This window comes from Ovis canadensis, chromosome 13, assembly GCF_042477335.2.
Source record: "Ovis canadensis isolate MfBH-ARS-UI-01 breed Bighorn chromosome 13, ARS-UI_OviCan_v2, whole genome shotgun sequence".
Lineage (NCBI taxonomy): Eukaryota > Metazoa > Chordata > Mammalia > Artiodactyla > Bovidae > Ovis > Ovis canadensis.
In genome coordinates, this window is record NC_091257.1 from 16,787,798 (window position 1) to 16,807,258 (window position 19,461).

General features: G+C 40.7%; 1 protein-coding gene across 3 annotated transcripts in view; it reads left to right on the forward strand.

The window, feature by feature from the left end:
* PLCB1 (phospholipase C beta 1) overlaps nt 1-19,461 on the forward strand; it is an 877,017-nt gene that overhangs the window by 740,000 nt on the left and 117,556 nt on the right. For all 3 annotated transcript variants that reach the window (XM_069546383.1, XM_069546382.1, XM_069546384.1), the window contains 3 exons: nt 182-235; nt 3,693-3,912; nt 10,213-10,393. In XM_069546383.1, the coding sequence (XP_069402484.1) occupies nt 182-235; nt 3,693-3,912; nt 10,213-10,393 (455 nt within the window). The remainder of the gene's footprint in view (nt 1-181; nt 236-3,692; nt 3,913-10,212; nt 10,394-19,461) is intronic.

The window sequence follows — 19,461 nt, forward strand, 5'->3', positions numbered from 1 at the left end:
AACTTGTTTGACCCAAAATTACAAAATGAAGACACTTCTTAGAATGTTTTTAGGATAATTGTCTTCAGGAATTTGTAATCTGTAATAAAGAAACTTAGAGACCAGAGCCAAACATTGTTTTACAGGAAGAAGATAATTTTAAAAGTTATAGGAGGCTATTTATTTTGTCTTTTTATTTTAGGTTCTGTAAAGGCACCTGCCAAAACAGAAGATCTTATTCAGAGTGTTTTAACAGGTAAATACCATCTTCCCCTCTAAGGATTTAGGCACCTGAATATTACACAGTGTAAGTATTTAGAGGGGAGGAAATTTTACCTTTGAAATATAACATGATTGGTATTTCTTTTCTAAAACCATCTACAGATATATCCTGGTTCAACTCATGTTACATAATGTAATCACAGAGACGTAACCATACTTGGCAGATAGGACCTTGTTGATATAAAAAATAACATACTTTCATATATTTTGGAATCAAGGAATAGTTTCATGTTGGAAATGTGACCCAATGAACAGGAATGCAGTCTTCCTGAAGTACCCACAGTAAAGCATGTTTTAGAAATGCAGAATATGGACTATTTTTGACCATAGAATACACAGTGTTTAAGAATGATGATACGGTTTGGAACTACTTTATAGTCAGTAAGTTTCTTAAACTACTAGGACTAAAATTGGTATGAGCTTTCTTTAATAAAGTGAGCAGTGTGTAGCAGTATGTAGCATGCTGGCCCAATATACAACAGAAATGTACACCAAAAGCGGAACTACGGGCCAGAAGCCCAAACTGTAAACAACCCAAATATCCATAACCAAGAGCGTGGAGAAATAAATTGTGGTTTAGTGACAGAATAAAATAGGATTCATCTGTAGCTGTAAACTACAATTACACAGAACTACATGGATAAAATTTATAAGCATAGTGTTGGAGAAGGGAGGACAGGCACAAAAGGGCACATTCTTTATGATCCCAGCTACATAAAGTTCAAAAACAGGCAATGGTGACTTGTGTCTTAGAAACAAGGGTTTGGATTCTACATTGAGGGTGGGTGCAAGGGCAGGAGTCACAAAGAGGCCTCTGGGGTCTGATAATATCCTGATTTGGGTCTAAGTGGTGGCTATAGAAGTCTGTTCACTTTGTGAAAATTGAAAGGAATGTGTATGTATGATTTCACCAAAATAACACATAAAATATGCATCAAAAATTATTTTAGTGATGTATGAAAACATGTGTTTATAGACTTCATTCCATGAGACACAATACAATGTTCACACATGAAACAAGAGAAAAAAATAAATCAGAGCATGATTGCAATATTATTTAAAAATACACAAATGCATAGATGAAAAGTGGGTATTTGTATTGATATATTAGCAGTGATTATATCAGGATGGTTTGCTTATGAGTGCTATGTATTTCCTTATATAAATGGACATTTTCTTTATGTTCAAGGACATATTCAAAAAGTAGCCTTTTATCCATAGATTTTTTAAAAAATAGTACTTTCAGTGGGATTGTTTTTAATCATACATTAGAACACCTGGAACCTTGTCCCTAAACTTGCCATAGCTGACACATTGCACATCATTTTTTAAAGAAGTGGGGTTGAATATGTCACCAAAACAGCAGCAATTCCTTAGGATTATAAATTTTAACGTAATAAGTCATTATGCAACCATAATGAGTCCACTCGGGCCTGAGGGAAACCGTTAAACAAATGGACCTGTTTCTCTCCCTGGCCTCCTTCTCAAAAGGAATTGAATGTCAGGAGAATAGATCCATTATTAAAAGGGAAGCATATTTTAATTCCTTAAAGACCTTAGCATTTAAGAACATAAATTATTACTCTGGTATCAATGTTTATCCACTAGACATTCCATTTCCTATTTAGGTCTGTTGGTATTCATGGCATATATTATATCTGGATCTCTTGACATTGCTAAATATTTATAACAACTTATTTTTGTTCCCAGAAGTGGAAAGTTCACATGCAAGGATTGGAAACATGTGAACCATGACTTAATCTAGGTCTAAATAAATGATAATTCATTGAATTTAAGGCACCATCCATTTTCAGGTATCCCGTTACTCATGGAGTGCCAAAAAGGAAAAGCGCCAACAAACTGTGACTATCCATTGACTGTATGATGCATCTTAGTTTTAGAAATATTAACATATTTTTAAGTGCATATTCTAAAATTGATTAAATAAGTCCATAAAATGCAGACTGTTTTAAGATCGAGCTCTGTCACATTAAGTGTTTCCTTAGCATTAAATAAAATACTATGTAGTCATGTAAGCTACCACTAACCTCATGGTGCGTTTGGGCAAATCACAGTAAGGACCTTCCTTCATCTTACTGATTTATACTGGAGCAACATTGTGAGAAACATACAAACCTACCATGTCCATCCTGTGAATAGTGGCCCTGAGAAATGGTGTTCAAGAACCTGTGCAAACATTTGTTAAGCGAGAAACTGTTAAAAAAACTGCATTAATTCTTTCATTTCATCATCACCATAACAACCTTAAGAAATAGACATTGTGTGACCCTTAAAGTGAATCCTTTTGGTGCCCACCCAAGTTGCTTCTACCGTCTGGTGCACCCAGTTCCCAGCTGTAGTGAACAATGATTGCTAACAGCTCAGAACTTCCTCTGCTTTCGAAAACTGTCTTCATGGAAGGCACACTGATTGGGAAGAGGGATTTCTCATCTGAGAAATATCTAGGGGCTGTGTCAGGTACTGGATCATGCAGCATGTCTCATTATATCTCTTTGAGCTACTTGTTACACAGTTGTGTCTCTGACAATGCCCTGATGCATTTGATGTTCTAAGCATCAAAGATTTGTATCAAAGCAGGTGTAGTGCTATTTGCAAGCATTCGGAAAGGCAATGGCAACCCACTCCAGTACTCTTGCCTGCCAAATCCCATGGATGGAGGAGCCTGGAAGGCAGCAGTCCATGGCGTCGCTAGGAGTCGGACCGACTGAGTGACTTCACTTTCACTTTTCACTTTCATGCATTGGAGAAGGAAATGGCAACCCACTCCAGTGTTCTTGCCTGGAGAATCCCAGGGACGAGGGAGCCTGATGGGCTGCCGCCTCTGGGGTCGCACAGAGTTAGACAAGACTGAAGCAACTTAGCAACAGCAGCAGCAAACCACAGGGAGAGATGAAGATTGTGTAGGAGGTCTTTCATTAAAAGAAAGAAAATTGCCCCCAGCTGAAAGGAAGCCCCCTCTCCAGGGAGCTTATGCCTCTCCCACTGACATTGCCAAGTCTGTTGCTTCAAGGTGAAACTGACCCTGTAGTACAGTTCACAGCTGCAGAGCGCCCCCTGGGGTCAGGCAGAAGCAGACCCCGGCCGAGACCGCATCAGCTGCTGCTGCTTCCGTACCTGCTGCCCTCACTCCACTCCGGAGGGCCCTGCGGTAGATCACACAGAGCCTTGGGCTCTGTTTCTGGGGAACTCTAACCTTTAAAAAACTTACCAGTAAAGAAACTGAGTCTGAGAAATTTGGTAACATAGTCACAAAGTTAGCAAGCAATAGCCAGCACCCGGGAGCACCGTCCAACCTGCAAGCCCTGCCCTCCAGCCGGTGGGCCAGGGTCAGACAGATAACTGCTCAGCAGCCGCGGCTCTGCCCACCGAGCCCTCCCAACCTTCTCAGCTCTCATATCCATTTGTTGCAGAAGTAGAAGCGCAGACGATTGAAGAGCTAAAGCAGCAGAAGTCGTTTGTGAAACTTCAAAAGAAGCACTACAAGGAAATGAAAGACCTGGTTAAGAGACACCACAAGAAAACCACCGACCTCATCAAAGAGCACACTACAAAATACAATGAAATCCAGAACGACTACTTGAGAAGGAGAGCAGCTCTGGAAAAGACAGCCAAAAAGGACAATAAGAAAAAGTAAGTTGAATGTGTATTTTTTCTGTGTTTTATAGCATAAAGGAAGAAAGTCATTTGCGTGGATTTTCAGTGTTTTTTTTTAATGGACAAACTACAATTTAAATGATTTTCTATTGTTGAACATAAGGGTGTTTTTTTTTTATTATTTGCTATTGAAAGAAATGTAGCGATAAATATGTATGGATAAATCTTTCACATATTCTTAATTATTTTCTTAAAATTCTAGAAATGAGATCCCTAGATCAATTTAAAGACTTTTCTGTTTTCAGTTTATAGCTATCAGCAAGATATGAAAGTGCAAACCGGTCGAGGAAAAATTGATGCTTTTAGTATCTTAATCTGCACTTCTTTGTTAAGTTGAATTTTTGGCATATTTATTGTCAATTTATATTTCTTCCTTTGCAAATTGTCATATTGTGGTCTTTATTTGATTTTTTAAATTGAAATATAGTTGATGATTTTCAGTGTTTTGTACCATGTTTTGGATCTATATATACCACTGCAAGAAGGAAAGCCACCCAACCCCCTCCTCCTCTCTCTACAGCTCTGGTGTCCCCTCAGTTTACTTTTGCTTGTGAATTTCTTTATTTGACCAGATTTTGAGACTAGATACACAGGAAGTACTACCCTTGAGTTCTAGCCTGTAGGCCCAAGACCCAGCTGGTTGACTAGCCATATTGCAGCTGATATACAATGCAGGAGACACAAGGTCGATCCCTGGGTCGGCAAGACCCCCTGGAGGAGAGCATGACAACCCATTTCAGTATTCTTGCTGGGAAAATCCCATGGACAGAGGAACCTGATGGGTTACATATGGTTCATGGGGTTGCTAAGATTTGAACGTGACTGATGCAAGTGAGCCTGCAGCTTGCACCCTGGGGGATATGACATTTTGCCATGGTCCAGAACCTCACTGAAAAGGCAACTGGTCTTATTGAAAAGAGAATCTCTACTACCCTTTGCTGCCCTATCTGCAACCCACAAACCTCTGTCCAGATAATGCCTTTTCAGGGCCTAAGCCCCACAGTTCCAGGTACTCAGATAGTTCTGGGGAGAAGCATCTCTCACATATTCATTCAACCAATGGGGGCATAGCAATGAACATGACCTATTCAGTTATCACCCCAGCATGCCTAAGATGGTAGTGTGGGAAAATATGAGAGCGTGAAAACTGAGTCAGGAAGGCGGTACCATTCCTTCCTTTTACTTCCTTACTCCATATTCCAATCCCGATGCCAAGTTGGAGCGAGGTAAGAGGCCTTTTCCAGATGCATCTTGTGACATATGCTTTAACATGTGCTTAACTTTAAAGCAATCAAGATCTAGTACATGGGTTTTAAAATCTGCAAAATCATCATTTTTTTAGGCCTGGAGCAGCCTTAGAAGCCATCTAGGTGAGCTGCTGTCAATTCTTCAAGGAGGAATCTGGAAACTAAAGGCTTAACATTTACCCACAGCTACAAACAGTTCAGGCAAAGCTTGGCCTAAAACTTCTCCTGAGTGTCTATGTTAGTGCTATATATTTAGTCATTTGTTTATTCCTATATTTATTTACTTATAAGTCATATCATGCAAGCTTCCAATAGAATACTGAAGTAGCTTATCATAGAAGACATAAAAATCAAATCCTATAAAAGTAGGAAAACAACCCAAAAAGTACACACATACACATGCACACAGCCTGTCTACCAGCTGCCAGACCTGCTGCTTAGTGCGTGAGTCATTAGCCACAAACAGTGACACACTGTAATTAAAGTGTTTTTCAAGTACAAGATACACACCAGAATTCAAAGACTTCACTAAAAAACTCATGTTTTAAATTAACATATATTGATTTTACTTTAATTCTATACTGAAATGATCAAGCTATGCAAAATACATTATTAAACTTTATTTTATCCATTTCTTTTTTATTCTTAAGATAGCTATGTCAAAAAAAATCAAATACATGGCCCATATTATATTTCAACTGGACAGCACTAACCTTTTAATGTAATTTCTGTCCTTGAACCCTGAAGTTAGCTCTTAGCTTCTGAGAAAAGGAAATGTGGGTTAGATAATTCTCCTTATCTGGTTAAACGAAACTTGCTTTCTTTTCTAAGAGGAAGAAACATTTTCCTGGTATCACTAATAAATCACAAAGAAAAAGATTCAATGTATCTCTTGGATCATATGCAGGCAACATTAGGCAAAAGGGAATAATGTCTTCAACCTTGTTTTTGAGGACGATGCAGAAACATCATCCCTTGGTTATTTTTCTATACTTTCTTTCAACAAACAAACAAAAATTCTTAAGCATCCAGCATCAGAAAATACATCAGGAGAAACTTTTTTTCCAAGAGGCAAAGCCACTGAGATCTGATTATGTTTGTCCATCTCCCTATGATACATGTGAAAATCCTGAGAACACCTCAGAGTAATAAATGGACATAATGTCCATAAAATCCCACTGACTTTCTTTGTGTTTAGAAAGTATAGTTATTTTCACAAAATATGTTAATGTGTGTGTGTGCTGTACTGAGTCACTCAGTCATGTCCGACTCTTTGCGACCCCACCAAGCTTCTCTGTCCATGCGGACTCTCTAGGCAAAAACACTGGAGTGGGTTGCCATGCCCTCCTCCAGGGCATCTCTGCAACCCAGGGGTTGAACCCAGGTCTCCCACAGTACAGGCAACTCTTTACCATCTGAGCCATCAGGGAAGCTCAGGGAAAGATATAAGCATTTGAATGCAGAGTTCCAAAGGATAGCAAGAAGAGATAAGAAAGCCTTCTTCGGCGATCAATGGAAAGAAATAGAGGAAAACAACAGAATGGAAAAGACTAGAGATCTCTTCAACAAAATTAGAGATACCAAGGGAACATTTCATGCAAAGATGGGCTCGATAAAGGACAGAAATGGTATGGACTTCACAGAAGCAGAAGATATTAAGAAAAGGTGGCAAGAATATACAGAAGAACTGTACAAAAAAGATCTTCACGACCAAGATAATCACAATGGTATGATCATTCACCTAGAGCCAGACATTCTGGAGTGTGAAGTCAAGTGGGGCTTAGAAACCATCACTACAAACAAAGCTAGTGGAGGTGATGGCATTCCAGTTGAGCTATTTTAAAATCTGAAAGATGATGCTGTAAAAGTGCTGCACTCAATATGCCAGCAAATTTGGAAAACTCAGCAGTGGCCACAGGACTGGAAAAGGTCAGTTTCATTCCAATCCCAAAGAAAGGCAATGCCAGAAGGTGCTCAAACTACCGCACAATTGCACCCATCTCACACACTAGTAAAGTAATGCTCAAAATTCTCCAAGCCAGACTTCAGCAGTACATGAACCATGAACTTCCAGATGTTCAAGCTGGTTTTAGAAAAGGTAGAGGAACCAGAGATCAAATTGCCAACATCCGCTCGATCATGGAAAAAGCAAGAGAGTTCCAGAAAAACATCTATTTCTGCTTTATTGACTATGCCAAAGCCTTTGACTGTGTGGATCACAATCAACTGTGGAAAATTCTGAAAGAGATGGGACTACCAGACCACCTGACCTGCCTCTTGAGAAACCTACATGCAAGTCAGGAAGCAACAGTTAGAAGTGGACATGGAACAACAGACTGGTTCCAAATAGGAAAAGGAGTATATGAAGGCTGTATATTGTCACCCTGCTCTTTTAAATTTATATGCAGAGTACATCATGAGAAACGCTGGGCTGGAAGAAGCACAAACTGGAATCAAGATTGCTGGGAGAAATATCAATAACCTCAGATATGCAGATGACATCACCCTTATGGCAGAAAGTGAAGAGGAACTAAAAAGCCTCTTGATGAAAGTGAAAGAGGAGGGTGAAAAAGTTGGCTTAAAGCTCAACATTCAGAAAACGAAGATCATGGCATCTGGTCCCATCACTTCATGGGAAATAGATGGGAAAACAGTGGAAACAGTGTCAGACTTTCTTTTTGGGGGCTCCAAAATCACTGCAGATGCTGACTGCAGCCATGAAATTAAAAGACGCTTACTCCTTGGAAGAAAAGTTATGACCCACCTAGATAGCATATTGAAAAGCAGAGACAATACTTTGCCAACAAAGGTCCATTTAGTCAAGGCTATGGTTTTTCCACTGGTCACGTATGGATGTGAGAGTTGGACTGTGAAAAAGGCTGAGCACCGTAGAATTGATGCTTTTGAACTGTGGTGTTGGAGAAGACTCTTGAGAGTCCCTTGGACTGCAGGGAGATCCAACCAGTCCATTCTGAAGGAGATCAGCCCTGGGATTTCTTTGGAAGGAATGATGCTAAAGCTGAAACTCCAGTACTTTGGCTACCTCATGAGAAGAGTTGGCTCATTGGAAAAGACTCTGATGCTGGGAGGGATTGGGGGCAGGAGGAGAAGGGGATGACAGAGGATGAGATGGCTGGATGGCATCACTGACTCGATGGACATGAGTTTGAGTGAACTCCGGGAGTTGGTGATGGACAGGGAGGCCTGGCGTGCTGCGATTCGTGGGGTCACAACGAGTTGGACACGACTAAGCGACTGAACTGAACTGAACTGAATATGTAATGGGCTTGTTCTTTCTAAATGATTTAATAACTACATTTCAGATGTATTTTTATTGAGGTAACATTGGTTTGTAAGTTTCATGTGTGCAATATTATATTCGATTAGTTTCTTATTCAAATACCTATCATCTCAACTGAGCTTCCACCTAATGCAAAGAGCAGATCATTCAAAGACAGTTTCCATCGGGCACTGTGTTGTTCCCAGAGCATAGACCGCACTTTCTAGATGGCTGTCCTATGGCAGGCAGCACTGCTGCTCCCTCATACTGTGTCCTCAGAAAAACTGCCTCACTGAACCTGTTTCCTCAGATACAAACTGGAGGTGGTTGTGCCTTCTAGTTGGCTTATTGTGAAAGCCAGAAGCCAAGCAGAGCATCCCTGTCACCTGCTGAGTGGTCACGAAATGTAACCCTGGTGCCTCTGCTGTGGTGGCTGTCCCTCATTCAAGCATCACCTTTCTCTTCTGACTGCACCAGTTTCCTGCTACAGAAGATGACAAATGTATCTCATGTTCGTGCCAAGACAGAGGTCGCCCCACCAACACTCTGATGCTGATAAATAGACTTATATTCGTGCAGACTAGAGGGCCACTTCAATCCTGCCATGCGATGCCAATGTTTAGATCTTTGAGGGAATTCTGAGTGCTTTATTTGACAAATTAGGATCTTAACACTAGCTTCTACCAACTGCTTCTCCATAGGGCAGTATTGTGTTGGCCTAATTCAAAGAGAAAGCAAGAGGAATCAGTACCAGCTGATCCAAGAAACCTCTTCCACTTGGTCACAAGTGAAAGCACAGAGACAGAATCTGATGTTCTGGGTGGTTCTTCCTGCAGAGGTTTCTATGTAAATTAACAGAACAAACCTGCTCCTAGTACTGTTTCCAACACTGCCTCTCTTTCTATTTGACCTAAAGAAGTCAGAGCACAAACTTTGAAGGAACCACACTATGTACTTTAGCACAATAATAAGTTAGTGAGAATTGCTTTGTTTTGTTTCAACATTAGTCCTAAACTTCTAAATATCTGTGTAATTCTCTATGAATAACTCAAAGGAACTCCCCTTGCACAGAGTGAGCTCTTGACAAATATATTATAATGAACTCAATTCATCCTCCTTTCTCTTGGAACCAAAGTGACATTTGGGTGGAGATATCAATGAAGTTGGTTCAGCTCCCAGAGAAAACTATGTTAATGACAAATCTTTGCTATTAAAAGATGTCAAGAAACAGAACATGTCAGGTGGGAGTGTTGCCGTGCCGTCTGCGTATGCTGTCTGTTGTCAATCTGCATCATCTGGAAGCAAAATTCAGCACCTTTTTAACTGCCCCTACAGCATTATCAATGCTGTATGGGAGAAATGTATAGGAAATGCATACAAGAGATGTAGCTGGGAATTGCGTTATACATTCTATGGTAAAAAAACAAAAGCCTCAAAAAGTCCTATTAGACATTGTTTTGCCCAAAGAGGCTTATCCTCTTCGGCACCACCATGAGGAAACCTAGCTACCTGGCTTTCCTTTTCGGCCCCTACCTCTTTGTAGAACAACCCAGATGTCATCTACTTTCCGTGTTTGGAGACCCTCTCTTGCTAAGCTTGTCCTTGGGGTATCAGCCTCTGTCTCAAGTGGTTTATTGACTATTTATTTCCAAACACATTCCTCTCTCTAGGAAGGACTTTGCTGAGCAGCCCTCTCTCTACCTTGCTCTGAACTGCACATTTTGTGAGCCGATCTCTTTGTCTCTGCAGATCAGAACCCAGTAGCCCTGACCACGTCTCATCAACGATTGAACAAGACCTTGCTGCCCTGGATGCCGAAATGACCCAAAAGTTAGTAGATCTGAAGGACAAACAGCAGCAGCAGCTGCTTAATCTTCGACAAGAGCAGTATTATAGCGAAAAATACCAGAAGCGAGAACACATTAAACTGGTAAGCCTGAAAAATGTGATTTATGTGTCTATACCCAAAACTTTTTTTCTATAAAGAATATTGTTAAAATTAATTTATTTAATTGAAGGGATAATTACTTTACAATATTGTGATGGTTTTCGCCATACGTGGATTGGCCATAGGAATACATGTTTGATTCTCTTGGATAATGTTAACAGGAGACAGCAGCAAGTTTGGCTGGCACTTTCATTTTGCTTCCTTATTGAGTAATCTTCTTTTGTTACCAGGTTATGGAGAGAGGTAAGATGCATTTCTCAGACCCATATTGTGACATGTGATTTAACACATGCTTGACATGAAAGCATAATCAAAACTTAGGAGCTGGATTTTAAAAAGCAACAAAGTCATCATTTCTTAGAAATGGAAATCACATGAGGCAAATAGCATCTACTATACTAATATTTTGCAAATTCCATTATTCTAACATCTTTTCTGAACTCCTCTCTGTTCTCCAATGAGGCTATGCTTTATTTTTATTTTCACTAATTCATTTTTTGGCTATAATCATTTGGGGGGATATTTTGAAAATCTTACAAGGAATTGGAAAATACTTATATTTAAGAAAATTAAGAACATACTGCAAATAAAGGTTCACTTTTTATGCAGTAGTGTAGTTTTGCAGTGGTATAAAAAGAGCAGAAAAGTTTATGCAATCCACTTGCCTAGATTTAGAATCTAAAAGACAATATTTAAGTGGCCAGTATGGAATGTTGTCCACTCAGTTTCTGAGGCTCCCTGTGAAAGGAAATGCCATCATTTCCATGAATGATCAGTTTTGTCCTCCGAAACATTTTCTCAGTAATTGTGACAGTCCATTTTTTTCTTTTTTTTTAATGAAAGTGAAAGTGTTAGTTGCACGGTCATGTCCGACTCTTTGCAACCCCAAGGACTGTAGCCTGCTGGGCTCCTGTGTCCATGGAATAATGGACAAGAACAGTGGAGTGGGTTGCCATTCCCTTCTCCAGGGGATCTTCTCAACCCAGGGACGGAATCTGGGTCTCCAGCATTGTGGACAGATTCTTTACCATCTGAGCCACGAGGGAAGCCCTTTATTGAAATATAGTTGATTTATGATGTTGTATTAATTTCTGCTGTACAGCAAAGTGATTCCATTATATATCAGTTCAGTTCAGTCCAGTTGCTTAGTCGTGTTTGACTCTTTGCGACCCCATGGACTGCAGCATGCCAGGCTTCCCTGTCCATCACCAACTCCCAGAGCTTGCTCAAATTCATGTCCATCAAGTCAGTGATGCCATCCAACCATCTCATCCTCTGTCATCTCCTTCTCCTGCTACCTTCAATCTTTCCCAGCATCAGGGTCTTTTCAAATGAGCCAATTCCACACATCAGGTGGCAGAAGTATTGGAGCTTCAGCATCAGTCCTTCCAGTGAATATTCAGGACTGACTTCCTTTAGAATTGAATGGTTTGATCTCCTTGCAGTCCATGGGACTCTCATGAGTCTTCTCCAACACCACAGTTCAAAAACATCAATTATATGTATACATACATGTTTTAAAAATTCTTTTCCATTATAGCCTATCACCGGATTTTTTTTTTTTGGAAATTAGTACATTTGTTTTTATTATAATTACCTATATTGGAGGGTTTATTATTTTTTGAGAATCTTTTTTAAATTTTACTTTATTTTACTTTACAATACTGTATTCGTTTTGCCATACATCAACATGAATCTGCCATGGGTGTACACATGTTCCCAATCCTGAACCCCCCTCCTACCTCCATCCCCATACCATCTCTCTGGGTCATCCCAGTGCACCAGCCCCAAGCATCCTGTATCCTGCATCAAACCTAGACTGGCGATTTGTTTCTTATATGATATTATACATGTTTCAATGCCATTCTCCCAAATCATCCCACCCTCTCCCTCTCCCACAGAGTCCAAAAGACTGTTCTATACATCTGTGTCTCTTTTGCTGTCTCGCATACAGGGTTATCATTACCATTTTTCTCAATTCCATATATATGCATTAGTATACCATATTGATGTTTTTCTTTCTGGCTTACTTCACTCTGTATAATAGGCTCCAGTTTCATCCACCTCATTAGAACTGATTCAAATGTATTCTTTTTAATGGCTGAGTAATACTCCATTGTGTACATGTAGCACAGCTTTCTTATCCATTCATCTGCTGATGGACATCTAGGTTGCTTCCAGGTCCTGGCTATTATAAACAGTGCTGCGATGAACATTGGGATACACGTGTTTCTTTCAATTGTGGTTTCCTCGATGTGTATGCCCAGCAATGGGATTGCTGGGTCATAAGGCAGTTCTATTTGCAGTTTTTAAAGGAATCTCCACACTGTTCTCCATAGTGGCTGTACTGGTTTGCATTCCCACCAACAGTGTAAGAGGGTTCCCTTTTCTCCACACCCTCTCCAGCATTTATTGCTTGCAGACTTTTGGATTGCAGCTATTCTGACTGGTGTGAAATGGTACCTCATTGTGGTCTTGATTTGCATTTCTCTGATAGTGAGTGATGTTGAGCATTCTTTCATGTGTTTGTTAGCCATCTGTATGTCTTTGGAGAAATATAGTTTCCTGTGCTATACAGTAGTACTTTGTTGCTTATCCATCCTCTACATAATACTTTGAATCGGCTAATCCTAAACTCACAGTCTGTCCCTCTCCCACCTCTTCTTGGCAAACACAGGTCTGTTCTCTGTGCCTGTGGGTCTGTTTCCTAGACAGGTGCATTTGTGTCGTATTCTAGATTCCATATGTAAGTGATACCATGTGGAATCATACGGTATTTGTCTCCCTCTGACTTACCTTCGTTTAGTATGATAATCTCTAAGCCGATCCATTTTGCCGCACATGGCGTTAGTTCGCTCTGCTATGGCTGAGTCACACTTCGTCGTATATGTGTACCACATCCTCTTTATCCATTCATCTGCAGATGGGCACTTAGGTTGCGTCCCTGTCTTGGCTGTTGTCAGTAGCCAATGTGCTGCTGCTGTGCGGTGCTCAGTCATGTCCAACCCTTTGCCACCCCCTGGAGTATATAGCCCATCAGACTCCTCTGCCCATGGAATTTTCCAGGCATGAGTATTGGATTTCCTACTCCATGGGGTCTTCCTGACTCAGGGATTGAACCCACGTCTCTTGTGTCTCCTGCATTGGCAGGCAGATTCTTTACCACCATGCCATCTGAGAAGCCCCATTAGCCAGTCGCCACTGCTATGAACACACGGGTGCATGTATTTTTTTGAATTATGACTTCGTCCAGATATATGCGCAGGAGTGGTATTGCTGGATCACACAGCAAGTCCCCTTTTACTTTTTTGAGCGACCGCCAGAAAGTTTTCCATGGTTACTGCACCAGCTTGCATTTCATTGTTGTTGATGGCTTGATACATAATAGGGACATGATAAATGTTTGGTGACAGATAAATTAAATGAATCAAGCAATAAAGTAGCCTTGAAAATAAGTTCATGCCAAAAACAAAACAAGTGAGTAAGTATAATAAAAATTAGTGTACCTAGGGTAAATGGATTCTAAGAGACATTTGTATGTTTTGTTCATTTCATTGCTGGAGGCCTCTCCATGTAAGAGAATTCTGAAGCTTTCTCTGCTGGTAGGTGGTAAACAGTGAATAGTTTAGTCATGACTGTGTCTTAGATGATTCAAGGTAATGCTCTTGTTCTATTACTAGTCTAGTTTGCAATGATAGTATGTGAAAGAGCAGGTCAAAATCACAAGAGGAGCTTGTCAAAAATCAGATTCGACTTGGTCAGTTAGTGTCAACCTGAGCAGCATCAGAATCACCTGGAGGGTGGTTAAATCACAGATTGTTGGACCCTACGCTGAACTGTCAATTCAGCAAGCCTAGTGTGGGGCTGGCAATTCTGACGCTTCTGGTCCCAGGCCCCCCTTTTGAGACCCACTGCTCTAAACCTAAACATTGGGCTCAAGGATTTATTTTTAAAAGCTCCACATGCTGTTGAGGGGCTGCCTTATTTTTGAACTATTGAAATAAGATCAAGCAGTGAAATTACGGTTGGGTAGAGGTCAGGTTTCCTATAAGCTAGAGATTGCCTTGCTGGACCTGAGAAAGTACAAGTGAATTTTAACAGGAGAGAATGGCTTTGGGAGCTACAGTCTACTACCATTGGTCTTCTCAGTCACCCATATCTAGGACTCCAGAAATAATAACAATCATAAAAATTAAAGTAGCAACTGTGTATTGAACACTCCCCATGGGACCATACGCTGTGCTAAATCATTTACAGAAAGTATCCAATTTAATCTTCAGAACACTACCAGTTGGTACTATTGTCAGCCCATTTTGCAGTTTAAAAACTTAAGAGAAATGTAGTGACTTTCCGTGATGAACTAAAGTAGTTAGTTTTTGAACCACAAATACTAAGCAATGCAGGCATAATCATTTGGAGTTTCCTCAGAGCACCAGTCCACAGCAGGATCCTTTTCCCAAGAAAAGAAACATGGCTATTCAGAAGAGATATGGTGGAATAAGAGGGAATCCCAGGATTCATAGCAGATTCCTAAAATAAAAATTAGGGGTGTGAGTAGAAACAGAAACCCAAACATTCCAGAAGGGCCTCCTGGGGATAAGGAGACTTGAGTTTCAGAAATGAGGTGCAGAAATCCCAAGAAATAGCTACACAAGCTCAAAGTCCCAGGGGTAATTTTACGTGAGTGTTGACACCACATCAGATACCACCAGATGGGGCATAAAAAGCTGCTGGACAGACTTTCCCCTGAAGGAGAAGGTTGGCAGGAGCTGTAGAAGACCAAGCTGAACTTACAGGTGGGAAAAGCCACCGGAAGGGCCACTGAGCAGGGGAGCTGGTGAAACTCCCAGTGCAGGTGACAATCCCAGAACACGTGCTTCTGACTCCTTCTCCCCGGGAAGGAACGAGTGAGTCCATAGTGAAAGCTTTAAAGGGTTTTCAGAAAAGCAAATGCATGTGTCCAAGCCAATCTGACCTTTCAGGCCAAATGTATGGAACCTACTTGAAATGCTGCCTCATTCACCACTGTGATTGTGGATCTGGGGTTAGAGAATGCCCCAGTGCCTTTGAACACAATTGTGTGGGCCCTTATTAAGAAGGCTAAGATCCAAACATCTAGGATTTAGAGCAACACAGAGTTTATTTTAAAGCCATTTCAGAGCATCCTCCATTTATATGACATGTCTTTAGCTGACATGTGGATTAGAACTTTGTATTAACCCCACTTGTGGTAACTAGAAATTGTTCTACCAGAAAGTATTTTGATTGAAAGACACCTGGACGTGTCAATTCTATCTTTGGTTATGGTTCTGAATTAAAAATGTCCTTTTAGGCTAAATGAGACTAATGGAAGTGTAATTAAACAGCAAGAAGGCCGCAGGTAAAAAGGAGTATTCGGGTGATGAGGAAAATTAAGCAGAAGGTATTTTATCTCCTAAAATTGCTTTGGGAATTAAATGCAAATGTAAACCCACAGTTCAAAGATTGAGAAAGAAACCACATCTATAAACTCCCTGCCAAATATTCATTACAACTTAATATCTGCCAAACCCTCTGATAGATGCTGGAGATACAGATGAGAAAGACGTGATCAGCACACACGCAGGGAACGTGTGCTCCAGTCATGACACCACGTGAGAATTGACACCACAGAGATATCAGCAGACTGATACAGAGACACAGGTGTGAGGACAGTTTGCCTAACCATAAAAATTGATAAAAGCCAAAAGAATATTCTGAGGTGACTGTTCATGTTTTCATAGGAGGCACACCAAGCTTGATACACTCTGTAGCTTCAGAGGACTTATTCTACTGTCCAAATAGGAATCATTAGCCTTAAAATCCTATGTGCAAACAGCTCTGTAGCCTAATTACTCACAGTGAGATCCCCAAATCACCTGAAGCCAGCCTGTTAGACATGCAGAGTCTCAGGTCCCACCCCAGGCCTGCTAAATCACAATTTGCATTTTGATAAGAAGCCCAGATGACTTGCTATACATTAAAGTTACAGAAACAGGTTTTAGAGCCTTTGCTCAAAATGTGTTTTTGAATAAGCATAACGTTCTTGGCTGAGATAGAAAATATGTCTCTACTCCTCACACCTTGACCATCAAGCGGAATGGTTATCTCTTAGTCATAAAAGGGACAGATCCTATGGAAATCCCCTCTGTGATTTCCTGCCTGTGTTCATGATAGAAGCACTTTCAGTTGGGCATAAGTGAAAATAAAGATGTCAGTTCCCTGACCCCATGCAAGTGTTTGCACCCCCTGAAAAATTTTCATAACTATCTTGGGGGTTTGTGGAGCCCAGTGAAGGCTCTGTGTTCAGGAAAGAACTCTTATGTTTGGGGAATCTGCTCCAACTTACCTGTTTTTCATCAGCTGCCATAAGCTGACCCTGATACCATTAGGAAAAGCTCTTAATTTTAAATATGAGTTTGGTAAGAGAAATTCTTAGGCGGTCCCTCTGAGGGTTCTTGATTACTCTCAGAATCAGCCCCAGCATCACATTCAAGGCACAATACCCACAGCTCAAGGAGAAGAGGTTTTACGGTGACATCCATGGGGTCGCTTCTCAGTTGCCACAGGGTTAGACCCACTGTTCCGTCTTCCATCCTCTCTCTCCCTCTCAGGGGCATCCCCTCTCACAGCACCCTTCTCTTTACCCTCTGCAGAGGCTTAGTGTGCTGTCCTCTGCACCTTTCCTCCTCTTTCTCATACTCTGTGTCCCACGTGTTCCAAACCGTGCATTTCTCCTTCCTTCACGTGGATCTCCTGGTGGGGATTATTCTCATATACCCTCCCGTCCGTCCCATTGGCAAGCAGTCTTGGGCCTCAAACCCACAGTAGTTCTGAGTGTTCACTGAGTACTCCAGTTCCCTGTCAACTCTGGGGAATGAGGGTTATGTTTCACAGTGAAAGCCCTGGATAGATACTGACCAGCTGCTAAGGGAACGGCCCATCAAGATGTAAGCGATGATGAGTGAGGGTGTGGGGTCAAATGTCATCATTTCTGGCCACCAATCCCCCACCGAGGGCTTCTGTTTTCTCATCTGTCCAGTGAAGATAAGAATATTGATGTCCTGTGACTGAGGGAGCTCAGCATCTTCTTTTCTGATGATTTCTATCAGCATTATTTGCTGCTGCAGCCTTTCTGGAAGCCAATCTTGAATTTTCTGCTGTCTCTGGTTCTCTGTGTACCAGGAGTAACTTCAGTGTCAGGAAGTAACTAATCTACTGTGGTTGTGGTGGTGTGATCTGTCTTCTTACAATATTCTGACTTTGATGTAGGTCATTTTTCTGGGGGAATAGATGATCTAGCTTTCCTGAAAACTTTACTTTCTCTACCAAAAAAGAAATGACAAATAAATAAAAGGCTTTAGTAGTGAAATAAAGAATGAAATAATTGTCAAAATGTGTTCTGATTTGTCAGTCTTCCTGATCATCATTGCTTAACTCATTGAACTGACGTTCTTCTAGGTTAGACAGATAGATTGAGTGAGTGAGTGTGAGCTAAGAACACTGGAGTGGGTTGCCGTGCCCTCCTCCAAGGGATCTTCCCAACTCAGGGATTGAACCTGAGGCTCTAAGTCTCCTGCATTGGCAAGCAGGTTCTTTAACTCTAGTGCCACCTGCGAAGCTCAGATAGATAGATAGCTATGGATAAATATATAGACATTATATTTATTGTCATTTCTATTGATTGAATTATGAAAAAAAGGAACATATTTCCATGTGTGTATTGCCCATTTGTATTTCTTTTTTCTGCAAACAATTTATATCCATTGCCTAGTTTTCTGCTGGACTGTCTTATTCGTTTGACCTACAGAGTCTATGCTGTGTCTTTTAATTGATTATTTTGGGAAGTTAGGCGAGTTAGAGAGTGTAAAATATGCTTATGTAGTCATATAAGCTATAGTTACTGAAGGCCTACCACAGCTCTTATACTGGTGGGGGGATTCCCGAGGCCCCAGCCTAAATGTAGTCCCTACCCTCAGAGGCTCACCATGGTTAAGAACACAGTTGTGAAGACAGACAAACCTTCTAGTAGTATGCCTATCCATATTCTTTAGCTATGTTGCATAATACACACCTCAAAACTTAAAATAACAACTATTTATTTAGCCCATGTTTCTTTGTGGAGCAATTTGAACTTGACTTTTCTAGAAGGATCTTCTGCTCTTGGCTGAGCTCATTCATGTGTCTGTGATTCACTTGCCAGTTACCTGGAGACTCTGCTCCTGAAGTTTGGCTGACTGTCAGCTGGTCTGGGCAGGTGACTAACACACATCTCTCATCATCCAGCAAGGCTAACCTGGGCTTGTCTGCATGGAAGTTGGAAAGGATTCTAATTGAGAGCAGCAGAAGGCGGCAAGTTTTTGACAGGTCTTATAATGTCTTCCTCCAAGCAAGTCAGAAGGTTCACCCAGATACAAGGGGTAGTGAAACAGACTGTATCTCTTTCACCGGACCTGCAAGTCATTGCAAAGAGTGAATGCAGGGAATGGTGGAGAATTAGGGCTATTTTTCTTTGCAAAAATCAACACATAGCCCTCATAGTTTGGATGTGAGAGTCAATAAAATAATCCACGGAAAACTTAACACCGTGCCTAGAACATAGTCACCATTCTTTATCAAAGGACAGTTTGTACAAGATTTACAATGAGAAGACATGGCTTCTATTTTTAGTTATGCAGCTTGAGCTAAATCATTTCACCATTTCAAGTATCTGTATCCTTATTTCTAAAAGAAAAAGTTTGTAAAAGAATACTGGTTAAGTTTCTCTCTGACTTCTATAGACTACAGAGATAATTCAACTCTCATATCTATTAAAATGATGATCAGGGATTTCAGTTTAAAGCAATAAGCAAATGTTGTTGTTGTGTGTGTCTGAGTGTGCACAGTATGTCTTAGTGTATTTTTTGTGTTAATTGATAACTATTTAGGTAAGATGAAGGGAAAAGAGTCAGTAAACAGAACCCATCCCCAAGGCAAAGAAAATAATAGCCCTGTCTTGTACCAACTTAAAGGAGCTTAGAGAATGGAAGAAA